At 38.3% G+C, this 22730-nt stretch overlaps 1 protein-coding gene across 1 annotated transcript; it reads right to left on the bottom strand.

Annotated features, from left to right (window-relative positions):
* Positions 1–19542: 19542 nt before the first annotated feature.
* On the bottom strand, positions 19543–19974 carry LOC141631487 (uncharacterized). The gene has a single exon (XM_074444151.1). The coding sequence runs from the start codon at positions 19972–19974 to the stop codon at positions 19543–19545; it is 432 nt and encodes a 143-aa protein (XP_074300252.1).
* Between the last annotated feature and the right edge of the window lie 2756 nt (positions 19975–22730).

Below are 22730 nucleotides of genomic sequence, written 5' to 3'. Positions count from 1 at the left end.
GATCTTAACTTTAAAGCATGAATAAATATTATATATTAATAACGTAATCATTATTACTAAGGGGTCGTTTGGTTGCATATAGGAATTTGTATTGCCTAGGAAGTCGTAAAACACGTGAATTTGGAATTCATGTAAATTGCAAAAAAATGTTTGGTTGCCATGAAGGAAGTGCAATTCATGTAAGCATTCTAACTTACCTATGAGGCCTAGGTAAGCAACTTCCTCCATTGTGGAGGAATTGGAATTCATGGGAACTTCCAAGTCATGTGAATTGGGGTAACCAAACAACATACCCATTTTGCAATTCACATGAATTTAAGTTCCTGCATGATTTAGTGGGTAACCAAACAACCCTTAAAAACCTAACTATGACATGTCAATGATATGAATTCGACATAGGCCAACAAAACAAAAGGAATCTAAATCGAAAATATATTGACCCCAATTTAGCCCAATCCGTAAATTCATACACTCTGAATGCCCCGTTTACCATCCGTTAGGGAAAGTTTCAAATTTTATGAATTGAAGATGTGAAATAACCAACCAACTTAATATTTGCATAATTTACAATTCATACATTTTTGAAAGAGTAACCGAACATCCACATATATTGAAAATTACCTAATTAACCACACTACTACTCATTTATGCGTTTTCATGACCTTTATAATGTTAATCATGACAAAAAAAAATGACTCTTTAACTTTGTATTTATTCTTAAAATAAGTGTACTCATTTTATATTTAACCGTGTTTTCACCTGTTTTGTTGTCTGTGGTACTGTTTTGTATTATAAATTATAAAATAATCTCATAATAAATTTATTGTGAGACCGTATCTAAAGACATTTACCCGATGCTTCTCTAATCCAATTTCTTAGTTGTTAGATTATTCAATTTACACGTAAAAGAAAAGGAGAGAGAAGCTATAATAACATGATAATCCAAGATTGGATAACAAAACTTATTATTAAGCTCATAGTAAAAAATAAATTAATAATCAAGCATATTAGTATTGAAATCTTATATATTGGGCTATTTAGGAAATTGGCCTATTTTCAAGGAATCCTATAAACTATGTCTAATGTAAAAGTGAGGTGTTGTCTCCATGGAGGGAAAAAAACATGTGGTAGTTATTGTTTTATTATATTATATAAATATTGCTTAGCAATTCACTCACGTGTGCTACGTGCTTGTTTGTCTCATTTGGACTATGGATTGGCTACGTAAGTCGAAGTGGACTTATTTCTTTATTAAACTGGCCCAAGACAACAACATTTGATATAACCGAATATAATTCGAAAATTATGTGATACGTGGCTGAAAATTATGTAAAACGGGTTTTCGGATAGACGGCGAGGAAAAAAGGGCAATGCTTAATAGTAGTTTTATGCTATTTTGAGCGGTTTCTCGGAAAATAAGTGTAAAGAGCCGATAGTTATAACGTTGTCAATTTCCATTTAGTCACTAAATAGTAGCCTCATCATCAGGTACCCTTAAGGCTAGTAGACAACTTTGAGGTGTCTACAGAAGCCCCCACTTTGACTGAGTCTGAGTAAGACGAAGGACAAAGTAGTCCGGTCGGGACACATAAACGTTAAGAAACGTACCTTGGCCCTTTATATAACCTGTTTGGAGTGTCTGAAAACTAAGACCGACTTAGCAAAACTTTGTTTTACTAATCTGGAATGAAGCTGGAAAAATTTTGTTTCACCAATCTGAAAACTGGCATGGCAAAACTTTGTTTCGCCGGTCTGGATCCTTGTAAAGCAAAACTTTGTGTTTCTAGTCTGGAATCTGGGATAGCCAAACTTTGTTTAGCTGGTCTGGAATCTGGTATATGAGAACTGATACAGTGAAACTTTGTTTCACTGGTCTGGTACAGTGAAACTTTGTTTCACTGGTCTAGATCTGGAAAAGCAAAACTTTGTTTTACTTAAGGATGAACCTGCAAAACCTGATTTCACATGCTCAAATACGTGTTAGGGCCCGCCGACAGAGGAATTCAAAATTTTATTTTGAAAAAGGATTGGAATGTAAAATCTGATTTTACAACTATGATTTGCAAAATTTTATTTCGCAAAAAGGCAAGTTCAAAAAATTTACTTTAAGAACTCAAATGCATGTTAGGGCCTGCCGACCAATTTATTTGAAAATTGCAAAATTCTATTTGGCAAAAATACAAGTTCAGAAAATTTTATTTTAAGATTTCAAATGCATGTCAGGGCCTGCCTGTAATACTCCGTATTTAATAATAATAATAATAATAATAATAATAATAATTTATTTATACGAGTTATGTTGAGACGAAATAATAATGATTATAATAATAATAATAATAATAATAATAATAATAATAATAATAATAATAATAATAATAATAATAATAATAATACATTATACATGTATTATACTCCCACCACATACATATATACTCCCTTATCCTCATTCACCCAACCTTATCATTTCATTCATCATTTCCACCACACAAAATTGAGGGAAATCTTAGAGAGAAAGAGGAGAGAAAAAGAGAAGAAAAGGAGATCGCCCTTTTGTCCCTTCGCCTTGAGATCGTAAGGTAAACCGTCTTATACTAGCCTTTATATTATTTTATTCATACCCTTGACCCGTCCCGACCATGACTCACCTCTGACACGTCTTTGACCACCATAGGGGCGGCCGTTGACCGCCATATTAGGCTTTGACCGAGTTAAAAAGGGGGTTTTGGAGGGGTTGGTACCTCGGGTTAGGGCCACATTTTTGAGAGGGTTTCGGGTCAGTTTGGGTTCGGGTTTTGGGTGGTGGTTGTCGAGGGAAGAGAGGGGTGGTCTTGGTTGGTGGCTAGGGTGGTTGTGGTGGCCGGAATCTGGGGTAGAAGAAGGGTGTACGGACGGGTGATTGTGGGGGTATGTGTGTCATGTGGTTTGTATGCTGCTGTTGCTATCGTGGGTGGTGGTTGTGGTGGCTGCCCTTGGACGCACCGTGGTCAGGGCGACACTGTGGTGGCAGCCTCGGTGGTGGCGGGTTATGCATGGGTATTGTGAGGAGGGCGATGTTTATGGTGTTTGTGGGTGTTGTTGGTGTCGGCTATAGTTGGTGGTGGCCGTGGGGCTGCTGCTGCTGGCCGTGGCCACCGTGGCTAGTGGTGGTGGTCCATGGTGGCAGCGGGGGTGGTAGTGGTTGAGTGAGTCGGGTTTTTGGGTAGTGTATAAGACGGATTTAGTTTAGTCGTATTTGTTTAAATAGAATAGTATATTTATACGTACTTATATACGTATTAGATTGGTGTATTTATACGTATTTGTATTATTATCGTATTTTAGAAAACGAGTTTTGTGAGACGCTTTTACGAGACGGACCTAGCTTGTCTGACGGATAGCTTATGCGGATTTGCTATGAGGTAGGTTTATCCTACTCAGTTTCATTGTTACATTTATTTATAAAATGAGTCTTTTATCATTCATTTGCATTGAGTGAGTCGGTAATTGGCATGTTATATGGTACATCGTATTTGTTGAGTTGTCTTGTATGTCGGAGGACATGGTGGTTTGTTTGTATAACAGCCCTAAATTTTCACGACGAAAACAGTAAAGTAGAGATGGAAAATTCACGGTTGTCACTCTACACTTAGCTGAAAATGCTAAGTGCAAGGTAAATACAGAGTCAACCTTCAAAAACAAAGTACATGTCTCAAAACTTTATCAAATAATTAAAACGTTACAGCGGAAGACTTAAGTCTTACAAAATCTAAAACAATAAATAAAATTCAAATCCAATGATATTATAAAATTATAAATAGTGTAAGACGGAGTCTTTATTCAAAATCCTTCCACGCTCGTACAATCCCCGGATCCAGTATGCACCCATGCAGCATCTCAAATCTACCTATCAACTGTACCCAAAACATAAATAGGTACAGGTTCCAGTGGGAGAACGACCCAAAACATAAGGACGTCAGCAAAAGATGAGTTTAAGTATTACTGTAAATCCAATAATATTAACCAAACAATACAAAACCAAAACTTTTTCCATCTGTGTGCCAAGGTCCTACCCTTGACACGGTCTAGAGGCACCAGGCACCACCCCTGTGCTTTGATAGACTCATAAAAGTGTGCACCTCTCACATTTAGGCAGTCAGTAGGATGGAACCACCAAAGGAGAAAGTCTAACTACCTAGCGAGTTTGGACCGGACAATCCCCACCCAAATGAACTCGGGCCAAGAGTTTAGTTTCGGGACGTAATCCTAGGAGCGTCATAGACGACCTTAAACCATCTAGACCAGAAGAAACCAAATTTTCCAAAGCAGCTTGAGCCGAAACCATTCCAATGTGTAATATTCAAAATTTAGAAATACAAGAAAAATCTCATCGATGCCAAAATATTATAAAAACAGTTTAACGATTAAACCGAACATGCTCTTTACTTAAATTTTAAAAGGGTAAAAGTCCTTACCTCTCGAGACAGTCAATCCAAGCTAAGCTTAATATAAAAATTCTTTCTCTTCAAATCCACAAGCTACAAGTAATACAAGTTACCCAATTACTACGCTGCTTAGTATGAAAGTAACTCCATCAAGACACTCAACTATTGACCCGAGACCAACAGCTAAAACACAAAAATACACCACAAATGTCTCACTATACATACTGACAGAGCTAGTATGTTAAGCCCTTAAGATCAGTAGTCCCAACCAACCTTATCAAACTTCCTTTTTGTTTCAACACTTATGATTCAACTAAGGCTCAAAGGCAACAATCCCTTATTAGCTTGTCCATATCATTATATTCTTTAATTTAAAGTTTAGTGACCAAATTTTTCCCTTCCCTATGTCCTGCCGGTACCTACTCTAAATCGACCCAAATTAGCTACTCAAAGTAATGAGCGCACTGATTATAACTCAGTCAATCCAATCCAATCCAAACCTGCAACTCGACTACACTTCCAACACACTCACAACACAATAACCCATTCTATAGCCATACATACTACCAAATGCCCTCTTATGAAACTGCTCAATACCTGTAAGGGTAAACTTCTAAACTATCCCATCACTCGGCTAAATAACACAAACGACAAATGGGGCACTATACCAAAAGAAAAGACTCAATCCAATTTAACTACAACCCCACTTATAACTCAGTTCTCGTACTAAGGTCGTAACGCTAATATCCCATGGTGAATGACCAAACTAATCCCATAAATCAACACAAATGATTGTTTACAACTTTAACAATAATGACTCCCAGATGTTTGAAAAACCAAATCAACCAAAGTGCATTGATTAATCAAGTGCCTAACAATTGTTTCCAAAGTAATCCACTCAACAGAACATCGTTTTCAATGTATACCTTGCCCTGACATACTTTACCTGAATGCCCACATACACTCACTAACTATCACTACCTTCATACCTTTTAGTGAATCTGTAAAGCCGACCTCAAATTAAACCACAATCCATAAGTTACCTTCACCCTTTTGAGTACTCTACTCTTCCATCATCCCCTATACAAATAACTCATGAGATAATATATACATGTATTATAAGTGTATTACAGAGAGTCTGTCAAAATAATTTATCATCTACAATTAGTTGAATTAGATTTATAAACTAAGCAAAATAGATTAGATGAAATACTTACTGTTTATATGATAAGGAAAGGGGAAAGAGAAGGATGACGAGAAATCGTGGTCGGAGTTCGGCAATTGTTCGGAGGGTGATTGCGTGGAGCAAAGATCAGAATAGAAAGCAGTAGAGAGGCAGGAGAGACGAAAATTAGGTGTGGATGTGAATTAGGGAAACAAAAGAATAGGGGTGGTATAAGGGTAATAGGAAGCCGGGTCAAAGCCAAATCAGTTTTGGTAAAATTCTTTTTTTTTTGAAATAATTAAAAACGACGTGTAAATAAAAATTATTTTCAAAGTGATTCTTAATTTTAACAACTTTTAATTAAAAGCCAGTATTAATAAAATAAATGAGAGAGTAACTCGTAAATATAATTTGGAAATTAACGAGGTGTTACAGACTTCCCTTCTTAAAACAAAGCTTCGTCCTCGAAGCTTAAACCCAATCAGAAAACAACACATCCTTAAAAATTCTCTTAACTAACATTCTCCGACTTTCACCAAGGTACACAAACTTACATCCCACATTTATATAGTCTCCAAATTCCACAAGATACTACCAAACACAATATGCCCTAAGTTTTCCCCTCGTTTTCTCAGCTAAGTGAAGGACCACTAGGAAAGCTTAGAGCATGTCGGATGAAAAGAAAAATATATCAGTATTATTTTTTTTTTGCATAAACACATTTTATTCATTCCATATATTACAAGTTCAAGGAAATAAAAAAATAAAAAAATAATAACTTCAAGAAGTGCTTAATGTGCACAAGCAGACCGTAACATACCACCACTCGGTACGCGTTGTGTACCCAATTTTGATAGTCAGATAGTCAGCACTTTGCATTAAGCACAATGAACACCAAATATTATGCATAATCATTACCAAGAATTAGTAAGTTGTGTAAAAATAAGTGAGACCAAAGATACATAACACAACCAACCTCTAAAAGATTGACACACATGCATGAAGAGTACAGAAAGAAAGGTATATATGCAAATCTCGACCCCCTAAAAACAAAGCTTCTTCCACGAAGCGTAAATTTACCTTAGGTAAAAAGGTGAGGGTACTTGTCTCTCATAGCAGATTCAACTTCCCAGGTAGCTTCCTCTACGTTGTTATTGTTCCACAAAACTTTGACCATGTGAGTTTCTCCTCTACGCGTTTTACGCACCTTAGTAACCAAAATTTGTATTGGGGTTTCCTCATAAGTCAATGTCTCATCAAGCTCAATAGTCTCAGGATCCAAGACGTGAGATGGGTCACTAACATATTTTCTAAGTTGAGAAACGTGAAACACATTATAAACCCTCTCTAAGTCAGCTGGTAAGTCAAGTTGGTAAGCCACCTCACCAATACGCTCCAAAATCTCGTATGGTCCAATGAATTTTGGGCTCAGTTTGCCCTTCTTACCTAATATCATTACCCCTTTTATAGGCGAGACACGTAAAAGAACTTTATCACCAACCTCAAACTCCACATGCCTACGCGTTTTATCCGCATAACTCTTTTGCCTGTCTTGGGTTGCTTTTATCCTGTCTTGAATAATCTTATCCTGTTCAACCATCTCAGTTATCATCTCGGGCCCCAAAATTACAGACTCACTAATATCATTCCAACAAATCGGACTCCTACATTTGCGCCCATAAAGCGCCTCAAATGGTGCTATCTGTATTGTAGCTTGATAACTATTATTATAAGAAAACTCAATAAGATCCAATTTATCTTCCTAAAATCCTTGAAATTGCAAAGCACATGCTCGTAGCATATCCTCAAGTATCTGGTTTGTTCTCTCAGTTTGACCATCAGTAGTAGGGTGAAATGCAGTGCTCATCTTAATTTTGGTACCCAAAGGCTTCTGTAATTTTTCCCAAAATATCGAAACAAATCTAGCATCTCTATCTGAAACAATGTCATTTGGGACACCATCGAGATGTAGTACATGATGTATATACGCATCAGCTAGTTTCTATTTTTTCCATGTATCCTTCATCGGTATAAAATGAGCACTTTTAGTTAGCCTATCAATGATTACCCAAATCATGTTAGTACCAATCTGTGACCTTGGTAAACCGGCTACAAAATCCATAGAAATCGAACTCCATTTCCACTCAGGTACTTCCAGAGGTTGTAGCTTCCCTTGAGGTCGCTTGTGCTCACTCTTCACCTTTTGACATATCAAACAACGAGCCACAAAATCTGTAATTTGCTTTTTCATCCCAGACCACCAAAATGCTAATTTCAAGTCCTCATACATCTTATCACCCCCTGGGTGAACAGAATACGGCGTCGCATGCGCCTCTGTCATGATTCTTTCCTTGATCTCCTTATCTTTAGGTACACACACTCTATCTTGGAATTTAATTAACCCATTCTTATCGCGCTTGAATAATGCAGGTTCATTAACAAGCTTGTCCTGCAAAAATTTATCCTCACCCTGCAAATCCCTAATATCACTTGTCAAACTATTCTCAGCACTCAGTATATTAGACGAAGTCCCTGGTTTTGCCATTTGGATCGCAAAGTTCACAAACTCTTCCCACAGCTTATCATGATGCATCACTAACTGTATCATTTGGAGAGATTTTCTACTTAGGGCATCAGCCACCACATTGGCTTTTCCTTCATGATATTGAATTTCAATCTCATAATCCTTGATCAGCTCCAACCACCTTCTCTGCCTCATATTTAGCTCTTTTTGTGTGAATATATATTTTAAACTTTTATGGTCAGAGAAAATCTTAAAGGGTACACCAAATAAATAATGTATCCAAATTTTTAACGCAAAGCCACAACAGTCAACTCTAAATCATGAGTAGGATAATTTTCTTCGTAAGGTTTCAACTGCCGAGAAGCATAGGCAATCACTTTTCTATTCTGCATTAGAACACAACCTAACCCATTCTTAGAAGCATCCGTATATACTTCATATTCCTCATTACCATCTGGTAAAGCTAGCACTGGAGCAGTAGTTAACTTTTCCTTAAGAATCTGAAAGGCTTCCTCACACTTATCATCCCATTGGAACTTTGTTGCTTTCTTCATGAGTATAGTTATAGGTCTAGCTATTTTAGAACAGTCTTTCACAAATCTCCTATAATAACCAGTTAAACCCAAAAAGCTACGAATTTCAGTCACAAATTTTGGTCTAGGACACTCCTTCACAGCCTTAATTTTTGCAGGATCAACCGAAACTCCATCCTTTGATATGATATGACCCAGAAAAGCTACTTGATCTAGCCAGAACTCACATTTAGAGAATTTTGCATACAACTGTTTTTCCCTTTAGATGCCCAAAATAACGCGTAAATGCTCCTCATGCTCTTCCTCGTTCTTGGAGTAAATCAAAATATCATCAATGAATACCACAACAAATTTATCAAGGTAAGGCCTAAAAGTTCTGTTCATCAAATCCATAAAGACAGCAGGGGCATTGGTTAACCCAAAGGGCATCACAGTAAACTCATAGTGCCCATATCTAGTGGAAAATGCAGTCTTAGGCACATCTTCAGGCGCTATCTTCAATTGATGGTACCCAGATCGCAGGTCTATTTTAGAGAAAACAGAGGCGACTTTCAATTGATCAAATAAATCATCGATCCTAGGTAAGGGATACCTATTCTTAATGGTAACTTGATTCAATTCCCGATAGTCAATGCATAACCTTAAGGTTCCATCTTTCTTTTTCACAAATAACACAAGAGCACCCCAAGGCGAAACACTAGGCTTACTATACCCTTTTTCCATCAGCTCATCTAATTTCTTCTTAAGTTCTTTCATTTCCAAAGGCGCCATTCTATATGGTGATTTAGCAATTGGACCCGTTCCTGGCACCAAATCTATCTTAAATTCAACTTCCCTATCTAGGGGCATTCCGGGTATGTCCTCGGGAAAAACATCAACAAACTCACTCACCACATGTACATCACTTAAGTCAGGGTATTCGACCCTCAGATCTCTTATATGACACAAAATCAGCTCAGCTCCCCTAGATATATGTTTCTTCAATTTCATAGTAGAAATAAGCTTGACTTTAGGACCACTAACACGACCCTTATATGAAACTCTCACATTTTTAAGCCCTCTTAAAGTAACTTTGCTCTGCCAACAATCGATACTAGCCCTATGAGCTCCCAACTAGTCCATCCCCAATATGACATCAAAATAGGGTAATGGAAATTATATTAGGTCTGCCTTAAAATCATGACTACCAATGACTACAGATAGACCATTATACACTTTTTCACAATTTACTAAGTCTCCGGATGGCATAACAAAATAATAATTTACAACTTCATTAGGCTCTAGGTTAAGTTTCTCCACAAACTTAGATGAAATAAAAGAATGAGATGCACCACAATCAAATAGGACATGAGCTAAAACAGAGTTCACGGAAAAGTTACCCGAAATAATGTCTGCATTTCAGCTTCCTCTCTATTCATGATGTAGAGCTTTCCTGTAGGTTTCTTGTTGCCTTGTGCTACATTCACCTGCCCCGCAGGTTTGCTAACTGAAGTAGTATTAGCCTTAGTCGGTGTCGGGTTCTTAAAATTATTACTCTTTGCTTGGCTCTGAAACCGATTACCCTGAGAGACACTCGCACTAGCAGAAGATACAATACTCGGCTTACCAGCTTCCTTGCCTCTACATTCAAACTCACATGTCCCAAAAATCCACACCAGTTGCATGTCACCTTTTTCCCGGCACAATCAACACCAGGATGATCGCCATTTCACCGCTTGCAGTAATAATGATGCTTAGACTCTTGACTAGCTACCTGTCTCCTACTTCGCCAATTATTCCCTCCTTCTTTATTTCCAACACCTCCAAAAGATCGCGATTTACTACGGAAATTACTATTATTATTGTGACTGAAGTTACCCCTCTTAGCTGGGGTGTCAGATTGACTCCCCTGAAACTCCTTCCTCTTATTACTTACCGGTACACTTCCCATTTCGACTTCCATTTTCTGAATGCTTCTCACAATATTAACAGCCCTTGCATAAATTTCTTTCAAAGTAGTAAAAGTTTCACCAGCAAACCTACCCTTAATCTTCCAACTCAGCTTATCCTCAAATATGGCTGCTTTAGTACGCTCCGTAGGCACCAACTCCTTAGCAAAACGACTAAGTTCCATAAATTTAGTATAAAATTCCTTCACAGACATATAATCAGTTTGCTTTAAATCCCCAAAATCAGCAAGTTTTTGACTTTTTACGTGATAACAGCCTTAAATTTTCACGACCAAAACAGTAAAGTAGAGATGGAAAATTCACGGCTGTCACTCCACACTTAGCTGAAAATGCCAAGTGCAAGGTAAATACAGAGTCAACCTTCAAAAACAAAGTACATGTCTCAAAACTTTATCAAATAATTAAAACGTTGCAGCGGAAGACTTAAGTCTTACAAAATCTAAAACAATAAATAAAATTCAAATCCAATGATATTATAAAATTATAAATAGTGTAAGACGAAGTCTTTATTCAAAATCCTTCCACGCTCGTACAATCCCCGGATCTAGTATGCACCCATGCAGCATCTCAAGCATCTCAAATGTACCTATCAACTGTACCCAAAATATAAATAGGTACAGGTTCCAGAGGGGGAACGACCCAAAACATAAGGACGTCAGCAAAAGCTGAGTTTAAGAAAATAAGAAATATTGACAAATTCAGAAACAGTATTGCTGTAAATCCAATAATATTAACCAAACAATTCAAAACCAAAACATTTAACACCTGTGTGCCAAGGTCCTACCCATGACACGGTCTAGAGGCACCACCTTTGCTTTGTTAGACTCATGAAACTGCGCACCTCTCACATTTGGGCAGTCAGTAGGATGGAACCGCCAAAGGAGAAAGTCTAACTATCTAGCGAGTGGGGACCAGACAATCCCCACCCAAATGAACTCGGGCCAAGAGTTTAGTTTCGGGACGTAATCCCAGGAGCGTCAGAGACGACCTTAAACCTTCTAGACTAGAAGAAACCAAATTTTACAAAGTGGCTTGAGCCGAAACCATTCCAATGTGTAATATTCAAAATTTAGAAATACAAGTAAAATCTCACCGATGCCAAAATATTATAAAACAGTTTAATGATTAAACCGAACATGCTCATTACTTAAATTAAAAAAAGGTAAAAGTCCTTACCTCTCGAGATAGTCAATCCAAGCTAAGCTTAATATAAAAATTATCTCCCTTCAAATCCGCAAGCTACAAGTAATACAAGTTACCCAATTACTACACTGCTTAGTATGAAATTAACTCCATCAAGACGCTCAACTATTGACCCGAGCCCAACAGCTAAAACACAAAAATACACCACAAATGTCTCACTATATATACTGACAGAGATAGTATGTTAAGCCCTTAAGATTAGTGGTCCCAACCAACCTTATCAAACTTCCTCTTTGTTTCAACACTCCTGATTCAACTAAGGCTTAGAGGAACCAATCCCTTATAAGCTTGTCCACATCATTATATTCTTTAATTTAAAGTTCAGTCACCAAATTTTTCCCTTCCCTACGTCCTACCGGTACCAACTCTAAATCGACCCAAATTAGCTACTCAAAGTAATGAGCACACTGATTATAACTCAGTCAATCCAATCCAATCCAAACCTGCAACTCGACTACACTCACAACACAATAACCCATTCCATAGCCATACATACTACCAAATGCCCTCTTATGAAACTGCTCAATACCTGTAAGGTTAAACTTCTAAACTATCCCATCACTCGGCTAAATAACACAAACGACAAATGGGGCACTATACCAAAAGAAAAGACTCAATCCAGTTTAACTACAACCCCACTTATAACTCAGTTCTCGTACTAAGGTCGTAACGCTAATATCCCATGGTGAATGACCAAACTAATCCCATAAATCAACACAAATGATTGTTTACAACTTTAACAATAATGACTCCCAGATGTTTGAAAAACCAAATCAACCAAAGTTCATTGATTAATCAAGTGCCTAACAATTGTTTCCAAAGTAATCCACTCAACAGAACATCGTTTTCAATGTATACCTTGCCCGGACATGCTTTACCCGAATGCGCACACACACTCACTAACTATCACTACCTTCTTACCTTTTAGTGAATCTGTAAAGCCGACCTCAAATTAAACCACAATCTCTACCCTTCCCTCACCCCCTATACAAATAACTCATGAGATAATATATACATGTATTATAAGTGTATTATAGAGAGACTGTCAAAATAATTTATCATCTACAATTAGTTGAATTAGATTTATAAACTAAGCAAAATAGATTAGATGAAATACTTAATGTTTATATGATAAGGAAAGGGGAAAGAGAAGGATGACGAGAAATCGTGGTCGGAGTTCGGCAATTTTTCGGAGGGTGATAGCGTGCAGCAAAGATCAGAATAGAAAGCAGTAGAGAGGCAGGAGAGACGAAAATTAGGTGTGGATGTGAATTAGGGAAACAAAAGAATAGGGGTGGTATAAGGGTAATAGGAAGTCGGGTCAAAGCCAAATCAGTTTTGGTAAAATTCATTTTTTTTTAAATAATTAAAAACGACGTGTAAATAAAAATTATTTCCAAAGTGATGCTTAATTTTAACAACTTTTAATTAAAAGCCAGTATTAAAAAATAAATGAGAGAGTAACTCGTAAATATAATTTGGAAAATAACGGGGTGTTACAGTTTGGTTACTTATTTTGAAGACGTAAGACGGTTGGGGGACCGTCTTGCGCTTAAGTAGCCTCTTAGAGCTTCCCACTCCAAGAGGGTGTGCACATTAATGGCTTGAGTTACGGAGGGACTCGTGTGGTTGAGACACGATGTCTGGCAGGGGATCCGGTGGGCTTCCGAACCCGGTACATCTGGGCGTGTCCCGATACCTGTTTGTGGTTATCGGTATGTCTGGGTGTATCCCGGTACCAGTGTGGTGATCGGTATGTCTGGGCGTGTCCCGGTACCAATGTGGTTGTCGGTATGTTTAGGCGTGTCCCGGTACCGTGGTGGTGGTTGTTGATGGTGATTCATTCATATCATAGTCATGTTGTATGTTCACACACTCGAGTCGAGTCACACATTATTTATTTAATAAAACTGACGTTTGTGTGTTTGTGCATTGTCACCTATCTCTTTTGGGGTAGCCTGTGTCGATCCATATGATATCCTTTGGTCATATGAGGAGCAGGTTATGTTCAGAATGTTTAGATAGTACGCGGGAGACGGGACGAGCTCGATGATATCACGAGACGAGTTTAGTTGGCTAGAAGAGTATAAATGTCACGAGTTGTACTTTATTTATTAATTTGTTTACGTTTATGTAATTCACTAAACATTACATTAATAAAATGTTCTTTGATTGCAGTTTTGAAACTCTACCTAGGGAAACCGAGATGGTAACGCTCCAATCATCTTGGCCGGATAGTTGGGGTGTTACAAAGTGGTATCAGAGCGACGATTTTGGAACCTAAAACAAATGAACCAAAAATGAATCTAGGAGAGTCTAAGTAAAACGAACCCGACGTGAGTACAATAGGAGATCTGTTTTGGGTGAGTAGGCGCCCTAATGCCAAAGCTAGTGCCTATCGTCTCAGTTGGTCACTACATGTGATGCGTACATTTTAAATAGTCTTTTTAAGCTTTATTTGCATGCATTTCAATGTGTTTTACGTAGTGTTATGCTACAAATGTTTCCCGAATCGAGTACTTTGGTTTGCTTTGTCTTATTTGCAGGAATGTTAGAAAGAAGACGAAATTGAGCCTTTTACTGTCCCTTTAGCGTGCATATAGGAGATGAGTAAATTTGGAGCGGAAATACTTTTGCCTTGGGATGCGTGAAGATGCCTTGGAAGCTGAATCAACGAGCTATGTGCTGTTTTCAGTGGCACTTAACTCGATCGAGAGCTTTGATGGCCTAAATGCTCGATCGATATCTTTTTGATGGTGAAGACCCTCGATCGAACTCCTGCTATATTCGATCGAGTAGTGGTTGTTTTATATTCCTCGATCAAGTAGTTTTTATACTCGATCGAGAGGTTTTTACAGGAAGTTGATCGATCCAGCTGTTTCAATGTGCTCGATCGAGTTACTTGAAATTTGACGCGAGATTTTCTTGCGTGAACTTGTTTACTTAATATCTTAAGTTGCGTGTTTAGGTTAATGAAATATCTTTCCTATAAATAGGAGAGACTTAATTAGGTTTAATCATTCAGTTTTTAGTCATTAATCTCAGAACTCTTTTATCATTCATTGCTCTTGTTCAGCGTTGCTCTTATTTTTCGGATCTCGATTTGTGTACTCTCTTTACTCTCTTTAATTCAAGTACTATTTCCTTTTGCAAACATTTAATTCTCTTGTCTGTTATTTCATCTTCATACCATGTTTAGTATAGTTTTATCTATTATTGTCAGTTTTATTGTCGTTATTCGTAGCTAAATTCCTTTATGCTAGGATATAGGGGAGCCATGGTAATTAGGGAGATTAAGATTATGTGATTAGGCTAGGCGGAGTTAGGTTTGTGTTGTTAATCATCGCGTTTAACAGCAATTAGCTGCTTGAGTCGATGCATTTAGCTAGTTGATTTGGTACACCTTGACCTAGATCGGAAGATTGGAAGGGCTAAGACATGCAGTGAACATTAGGGCATTTTAATGAGGGCGGAAGCTAAGTTAGTAATGTTTTAGGGCAAATAGCGGACCGGAAGGACCTTTTCACTACCCTGTAGACCGAGTTTATGCCGACCTTTGACACTAGATTGGATCCCTAGGAAACCATGGTGAACCGACAATCCTAGCATTTCTCTCTCTTATTTGATTATATCTTACTTTTGCAGTGATTTTAGTTTATCTATTGCTTTTACTTTTTGTTTTAGTTTAGTAATTCAAACAAACAAACAACCCAGTAACACCGACAGACCGAGTGAGACAAGTAGATAGTGACCGCCTCCTTGTGGAATACGATACCCGACTTACCTCTGCTACATTAGTTAGAGCCAGTTAGGTTTATTTTTGATAGGTTTGCGATAGCCCGTATCAAATTTTAGGTGGTTACGAGTCGGGAAACTTAACGTGATATATTGCATGATGATATGCGTGATATGAATTTTGTTTAGCATCTTGCATGATTTCCTTACTCAAATGAAGTGTTGGGTGATTACATATAGTCTTGATCATGGTTAAGTACCTTGCTTGATATCTTGGTCCATTTGATGCATGATAATATGTAAAATGTGGTGTGAATACGTGTGTGTTGTTGCTCGTTATAAGTTATCGTATGATAAAATCATTTGTGTAGAGTATAATAGCATGTGATGAATGGATAAGTAGACTAATGTGAGTAGTAGGTTGTAGATGTGATTAGTGTGTTTTGATATGAGGGACGGTAATCCCAAATCTTGGCATGTTAATATCATATGCGTATTTGAGCTTTCTAGTGTCGTTGTTAAATCATGAATGATGATGGTTAGTGGTAGAATAGTTATGATTTTGGGAGTAATATACCATAGATAGTCAGTGTGAGACCAAACCTGAAGTAAAACCTTCAAGACTCGGATTTGGACTGAAACTGACACGATTTGGACAGTAAACGGGACTGTTTAATCGTGATAAAAACGAATAAAAACTCAACATAAACTGTGAAGGCGCAATCGAACGATCGACGGTGTTTAAAAATCACGGTTCCAGAACTCTACAATCGAATAGAGTAAAGGATGCGATTGGGATATGAATTAACCCAAGCACACAGCCACTAGGTTAAGACTAAAAAGGATAATTTTCAAGCACACAGCAAAGAAAATACCCGACTCTAAGCACTAAGCAAAAGAGGTTTAGTAGAAATCAATGTTTCTAACTTGTGTTTTTTTCATTTATCAAATTCTGATTTTCTCCATGTCTAACCTTGGCTTTTATACTACAAGCCATACAATCTTGACCCTTGATTACAAACTAAGATCTAAGACTCATATAAAGACCGAAAAACAACAAGAAAAACGGTCCTCTAGACCTTACACAACTTACACAAGACAATGACATAAAGCATAAAATACAACTTCCCTTTGGCATGTTCTATTGACTTATTTATGATTACAATAGACCTTTTAGAAGCTCACAAAAACCAGCTTGTGCTTTTGGTAGCCTTCCAAAGGTGCATTAGAACTTGCTTGTTCAAAAGAGGAAAGGTTGAAAGTGACCCCTTGATAAGTCTATAAAACCGTGCAAATGTCCCCATCTCTCGGTTTTATCTACCTTGTCCCACATGGTTCAATTCATTTTAAGACAAAAGATAACATGTAAAAATCCTCCAACTTCTTGATATGAGGGTCCTAGGCCAAAAGCTCGATGTTTTCTTTAGACGGGTTTGGTCTTGGACCTCAAATTGCGTGATGGTCCAAAACCGGGCTCAATGGGACTAGGTGTGCCTTGATTTGCTTCAATCTCCCCTTCTTGAGAAGGATTTGCCCTCAAATCCTCGACATGATCATCACTAAGCTCTTCATAATAAGGACTCAAATCCCCAACGTTGAATGTGCCGTGAACTTCATAATCCCCGGGAAGGTCAGTTTGTAGGCATTAGGTCCAATTTTCTCGAGTATTTCAAAAGGACCATCGGCCCTTGGCATGAGCTTATTCTTTCTTTTGTCGGGAAATCTCTCCTTCCTTAGATGTAACCATACAAGATCTCCGGGCTCGAAATTCTTGGACCTCCTAGAACCTTTGGACTTAGCTTTGTGAACCTCATTACTCTTCTCAATTTTTTTCTTGACTTGCTCGTGAATATGGAGCATTTGCTCAACCCTTTTCTTAGCATCATAATCGATAATGTTTCTCTTGATGGGTGCCAAATCCATGGGCATCATTGGGTTGACACCATAGACTACTTCGAATGGGGACTTGCCCGTGGTGGTGGAGGGGGCTCGGTTAAATGCGAATTCGGCTTGAGCTAGCTTGAGATCCAAATCTTTCAAAGACTTAGTAACGGTGAACCTTAGTATCCGCCCCAATGTTTTGTTGGTGATTTCAGTTTGACCGTCGGTTGGGGGTGGTGGGAGGTGCTAAAGAGCAACCTAGTCTTGAGTAATTTCCATAAGGTTCTCCAAAAGTGGCTCATGAATTTTGAGTCCCTATCCGAGACAATAGACTTGGGAATACCATGGAGCTTGGCCACTTCCTTGAAATAGAGCTCGGCTACACTAGTTGCATCCTCCGTTTTCTTACACGTAATAAAGTGAGCCATTTTGCTAAAACTATCCAGAACCACCATGATGGAATCATTACTCCTTGAAGTTCTTGGTAAGGCAACAATGAAATCCATGCTAATATCCTCCCATGGTTGATTTGGGATGGGTAGAGGGGTATAAGGACCCGTTTGGAAGTAGGCCTTTGATTGTTGGCAAGGAGCACACCTCTTGATCACATCTTGGACATCTCCAAGCATCTTGAGCCAATAGAATTGTTCTTGTAGGATGTCATAAGTCTTTTGGATGCCAAAGTGACCGGCAAGACCATTAGAGTGGACTTCCCTTACTAAGAGACTTCTATACGGTCCCCTTGGTATGCACAATCGGTTTCCATGGAACCAGAACCCATTTTGAGTCAAGTACTTGCTTTTGATTTTGATTTGACCCCCTTGAAGTAGTTCCCATTCTTCTTTGAAATCCGGATCCTCTTGGTATAGCTCCTTCATGTGCTCAAACCCAAGAACTCTTTGTTCCATAAAACTCAACATAATGAACCTCCTAGATAGAGCATCCGCTACCACATTGTCCTTTCCTTCAATATACTTGCTTGAGAAGTTAAAGGATTGTAGAAATTCTACCCACTTGGCGTGCCTATGATTGAGCTTATGTTGACCATTGATGTATTTGAGAGCCTCATGATCCGAATGGAGTACAAAAGGTCGTGGCTTCAAGTAGTGGCTCCAATGGGCTAGGGCTCGAACAATGGCATAGAATTCCTTGTCATATGTTGAATAACTGAGCTTGGCACCGCTCAACTTCTCACTAAAGTAGGCAATAGGTTTGTGTTCTTGCAAGAAGACGGGTCCTACCCCAACTCCACTAGCATCGCACTCAACTTCAAATAGCTTATTGAAATTGGGTAAGGAAAGAATAGGCGACTCACAAAGTAGCCGTTTGATGGTGTTGAAGGACTCCTCGGCCTTCCCTCCCCATTTGAACTCACCCTTCTTCATGCATTCGGTTATAGGAGCCATGATGGTGCTAAAATCTTTGATGAATCTCCTATAAAAAGAGGCCAAGCCGTGGAAACTTCTCACATCCGTGATGGTCTTTGGTATTGGCCACGTCTTGATTGCCTTAACTTTCTCTTGATCAACAAGAATGCCTTGGTTGGAGATGATGAAACCCAAGAATTGAACTTCACTTTGTAAGAATGAACACTTCTCGATTTTACCGTACAACTTGTGTTCTCTAAGGGTTTGAACAAAGTGCTTGCAAGTGTTTGAAATGCTCTTCCTTGGAAGGACTATAGACCAAGATGTCATCAAAATAGACAACCACAAATCGGCCCAAATAAGGCCTAAGTACTTCGGTCATGAGCCTCATGAACGTACTAGGTGCATTAGAGAGACCGAATGGCATCACAAGCCATTCATATAAACCATACTTAGTCTTGAAAGCCGTTTTCTACTCATCCCCTTCCTTGATCCTCACTTGATGGTATCCTTGCCTCAAATCTATTTTTGAGAACACTTGAGCTCCACTAAGTTCATCTAAAATGTCGTCAAGTCTAGGTATAGGGAATCTATACTTGATGGTGATGTTGGTAATGGCTCTACTATCGGTACACATTCTCCAAGACCCATCTTTCTTTGGCACGAGCAAGGTCGGGACGGCACACGGACTAAGGCTCTCCCTCACAAAACCCTTACTCATGAGTTCCCCAATTTGTTGTTGTAACTCTTGAGAAGCTTTTGAGTCACTTCGATATGCGGCTTTGTTGGGGGAGGGTAGCACCCGGAATGAAATCGATTTGATGTTCGATTCCCCTAAGGGGAGGCAAGCCACTTGGGAGCTCACTAGGAAACACATCTTCATAGTCATTTAAGAGTTCTCGGATTTCTAAAGGGATGGTCACCTCGCTTTCCCCAAGCATGTCCTTGGCCACTAGGACATAGATGTCATCTTCACCTTTCAATTCTCGCAACCTTTCGGCCTCATCAATTAACAAAACATCTCTTGTTGGTTCGACCATGGATGGTGGAGTTGTCGGTTTGATAGGTGGGGGTAATGGTGAAAGGGTAATTTTTCTTGAACCGAATTTGAAAGTATATGTGTTATCCCTCCCATGATGTACCGAATCCCTATCAAATTCCCAAGGTCTACCAAGTAAAAGATGACAAGCATCCATGGGTATAACATCACAAAGGGCCTCATCTACATAGTTTTTACCAATGGAAAAAGATACCAATCATTGCTTGTCAACCCTCACCTCGGCCCCTTTGTTGAGCCATCTCAATTTATACGGACATGGGTGGTCTTGTGTGGGTAGGTAAAGTTTCTCGACAAGGGTACTAGATGCTACATTGGTACAACTCCCCCCATCAATGATTAGATTACAAACCTTCCCCTTTATGGTACATCTAGACCGAAATATTTGGTGTCTTTGATCCATCTCTAAGGGTTGAGGTTGAGTATGCATTACTCTCCATGTTACTAAGTTAAGACCCACATTCGGATTTAAACTATCATGAAGGTTAGGACTTTGTACCTTTGGATTTCTGTCGAGGACCCTTGGATCCGAGCATGGTCCTTGTGTTCCATAAGCTTGCTCTCTTCACATCCGGCTATGGCTCCTTTTATTCTTTGTTGATGTTGGCATGAAGTTGTTGAGGGCATTCAACACATAGTCGCATTTCTTGGAGAGTCGTGTTACTTGAGTTTTGATTCCAAGTAGCCTCTCTTCACTCATGGTTGTTTTTGTGTTTTTGATGTAGGTAGGAAGATGAACTCACAAAGGTTGAACCCAAGACTAACACAACAATGGAATTGTGTTAAACCTAAAGCTCTGATAACCAATTTGAAGTAAAACCTTCAAGACTCGGATTTGGACTGAAACTGACACGATTTGGACAAGAACGGGACTGTTTAATCGTGATAAAAACGAATAAAAACTCAAATGTAAACCGTGAAGACCGCAATCGAACAAATAATAATCGCATTTAAAAATCACGGTTCCAGAACTCTACAATCGAATAGAGTAAAGGATGCGATTGGGATATGAATTAACACAAGCACACAGCCACTAGGTTAAGACTAAAAAGGATAATTTTCAAGCACACAGCAAAGAAAATACCCGACTCTAAGCACTAAGCAAAAGAGGTTTAGTAGAAATCAATGTTTCTAACTTGTGTTTTTTTTCATTCATCAAATTCTGATTTTCTCCATGTCTAACCTTGGCTTTTATACTACAAGCCATACAATCTTGACCCTTGATTACAAACTAAGATTTAAGGCTCATATAAAGACCGAAAAACAACAAGCAAAACGGTCCTCTAGACCTTACACAACTTACACAAGACAACGACATAAAGCATAAAATACAACTTCCCTTTGGCATGTTCTATTGACTTATTTATGATCACAATAGACCTTTTAGAAGTTCACAAAAACCGGCTTGTGCTTTTGATAGCCTTCCAAAGGTGCATTAGAACTTGCTTGTTCAAAAGAGGAAAGGTTGAAAGTGACCCCTTGATAAGTCTATAAAACCGTGCAAATGTCCCCATCTCTCGGTTTTATCTACCTTGTCCCACATGGTTCAATTCATTTTAAGACAAAAGATAACATGTAAAAATCCTCCAACTTCTTGATATGAGGATCCTAGGCCAAAAGCTCGATGTTTTCTTTAGACGGGTTTGGTCTTGGACCTCAAATTGCGTGATGGTCCAAAACCGGGCTCAATGGGACTAGGTGTGCCTTGATTTGCTTCAAAACCCAACCGAGTAGAGTAGTACTTGGGCGAGTTGACCAGTCACTCGACCGAGTGGGCGAATCACTCGACCGAGTGGACCTGTCACTCGACCGAGTGGACCTGTCACTCGACCGAGTGGACCTGTCACTCGACCGAGTGGGCAAATTTAAGAAACTGGAAAACTTTTGAAAGGTTTCCACTCGATCGAGTAACCTATCACTAGACCGAGTGGAGTTGCACTCGACCGAGTGCCCTAAGTACTCTGCCGAGTGGGCCTTTTTAGCTGAGAAATTCGCGTAAAATTCGCTTTTTCTACCGTATCTTTTCATTTCTATCTTGAACCTCGTAACTTCGGCGTCGATTTATCTGAAAATGATTCAAGGTTTTCATATTATGATTTGTTATTTGAATTACACTTTGCTACTTCACTTTTCTTAATTCGTTTTCTTAAATTTCGACCATGTACTGGAGTCATCTTCTTCATTTTGCAATTTAAAATGGTTTTGTATATACACATGCTTATTCCAGTCGTACCAAATAATTGCATGATTTGTTCAATTTTATAGTAACGGTTGATTTTCTACATCATTAGAGTGGTCAAAAACCAGAATTTTACGATAAATTGAATCAATGACCAGATTTTCGTGTTTGTTGTTGGGTCAAATTGAATAAAAAAAAGGCTTAACACTTGTTGTTGATGTCGGATTTTTACCTTGTATGCGAAAATTTCAATTTAAAAATTTGACTTACTATTCATTTCCATGATTAAAATTTGTTTTAATCGTCTTAAAAAGACTACCGTCATCCCTAGTAGTGTGGTACCTTGTCTTGAAAACGAAGATTTCATCGTCAATTTTAGCCTAAAACTTTGAACCAAGTGAGGTATATGAGCATTTTTGATTTTACCCAAATATGGTTTAATAGTATTGTAAAATTATAATATTATTTTGGAAATTTGTAATAAAAAGATGTGAATCAAAATTTTTCCGTCTTAAAGGTTGACAAATTTCCTGAAAATGTTGTGAAAAATATAAATAAGCTTTGATTTTTTGCTCATGACGTACTTCATTTACTCTTTATTATTCTAATCTTTGATTTTGACATTTTGGGAGATCGTATATAAGAAATTTTCCGTCTTAAAATTTTCTTTTCGAAAATGATTGATATAACTACCCAGATTTTGACTTTTCTAAGTT

Source organism: Silene latifolia, chromosome Y, assembly GCF_048544455.1.
Source record: "Silene latifolia isolate original U9 population chromosome Y, ASM4854445v1, whole genome shotgun sequence".
NCBI lineage: Eukaryota > Viridiplantae > Streptophyta > Magnoliopsida > Caryophyllales > Caryophyllaceae > Silene > Silene latifolia.
This window is presented reverse-complemented; position numbering and strand designations above follow the sequence as displayed.

Bases quoted from the DNA above. Each gene is read 5' to 3' on its own strand.
- LOC141631487 (XM_074444151.1), bottom strand. From the start codon at position 19,974: ATGGATGCTTGTCATCTTTTACTTGGTAGACCTTGGGAATTTGATAGG.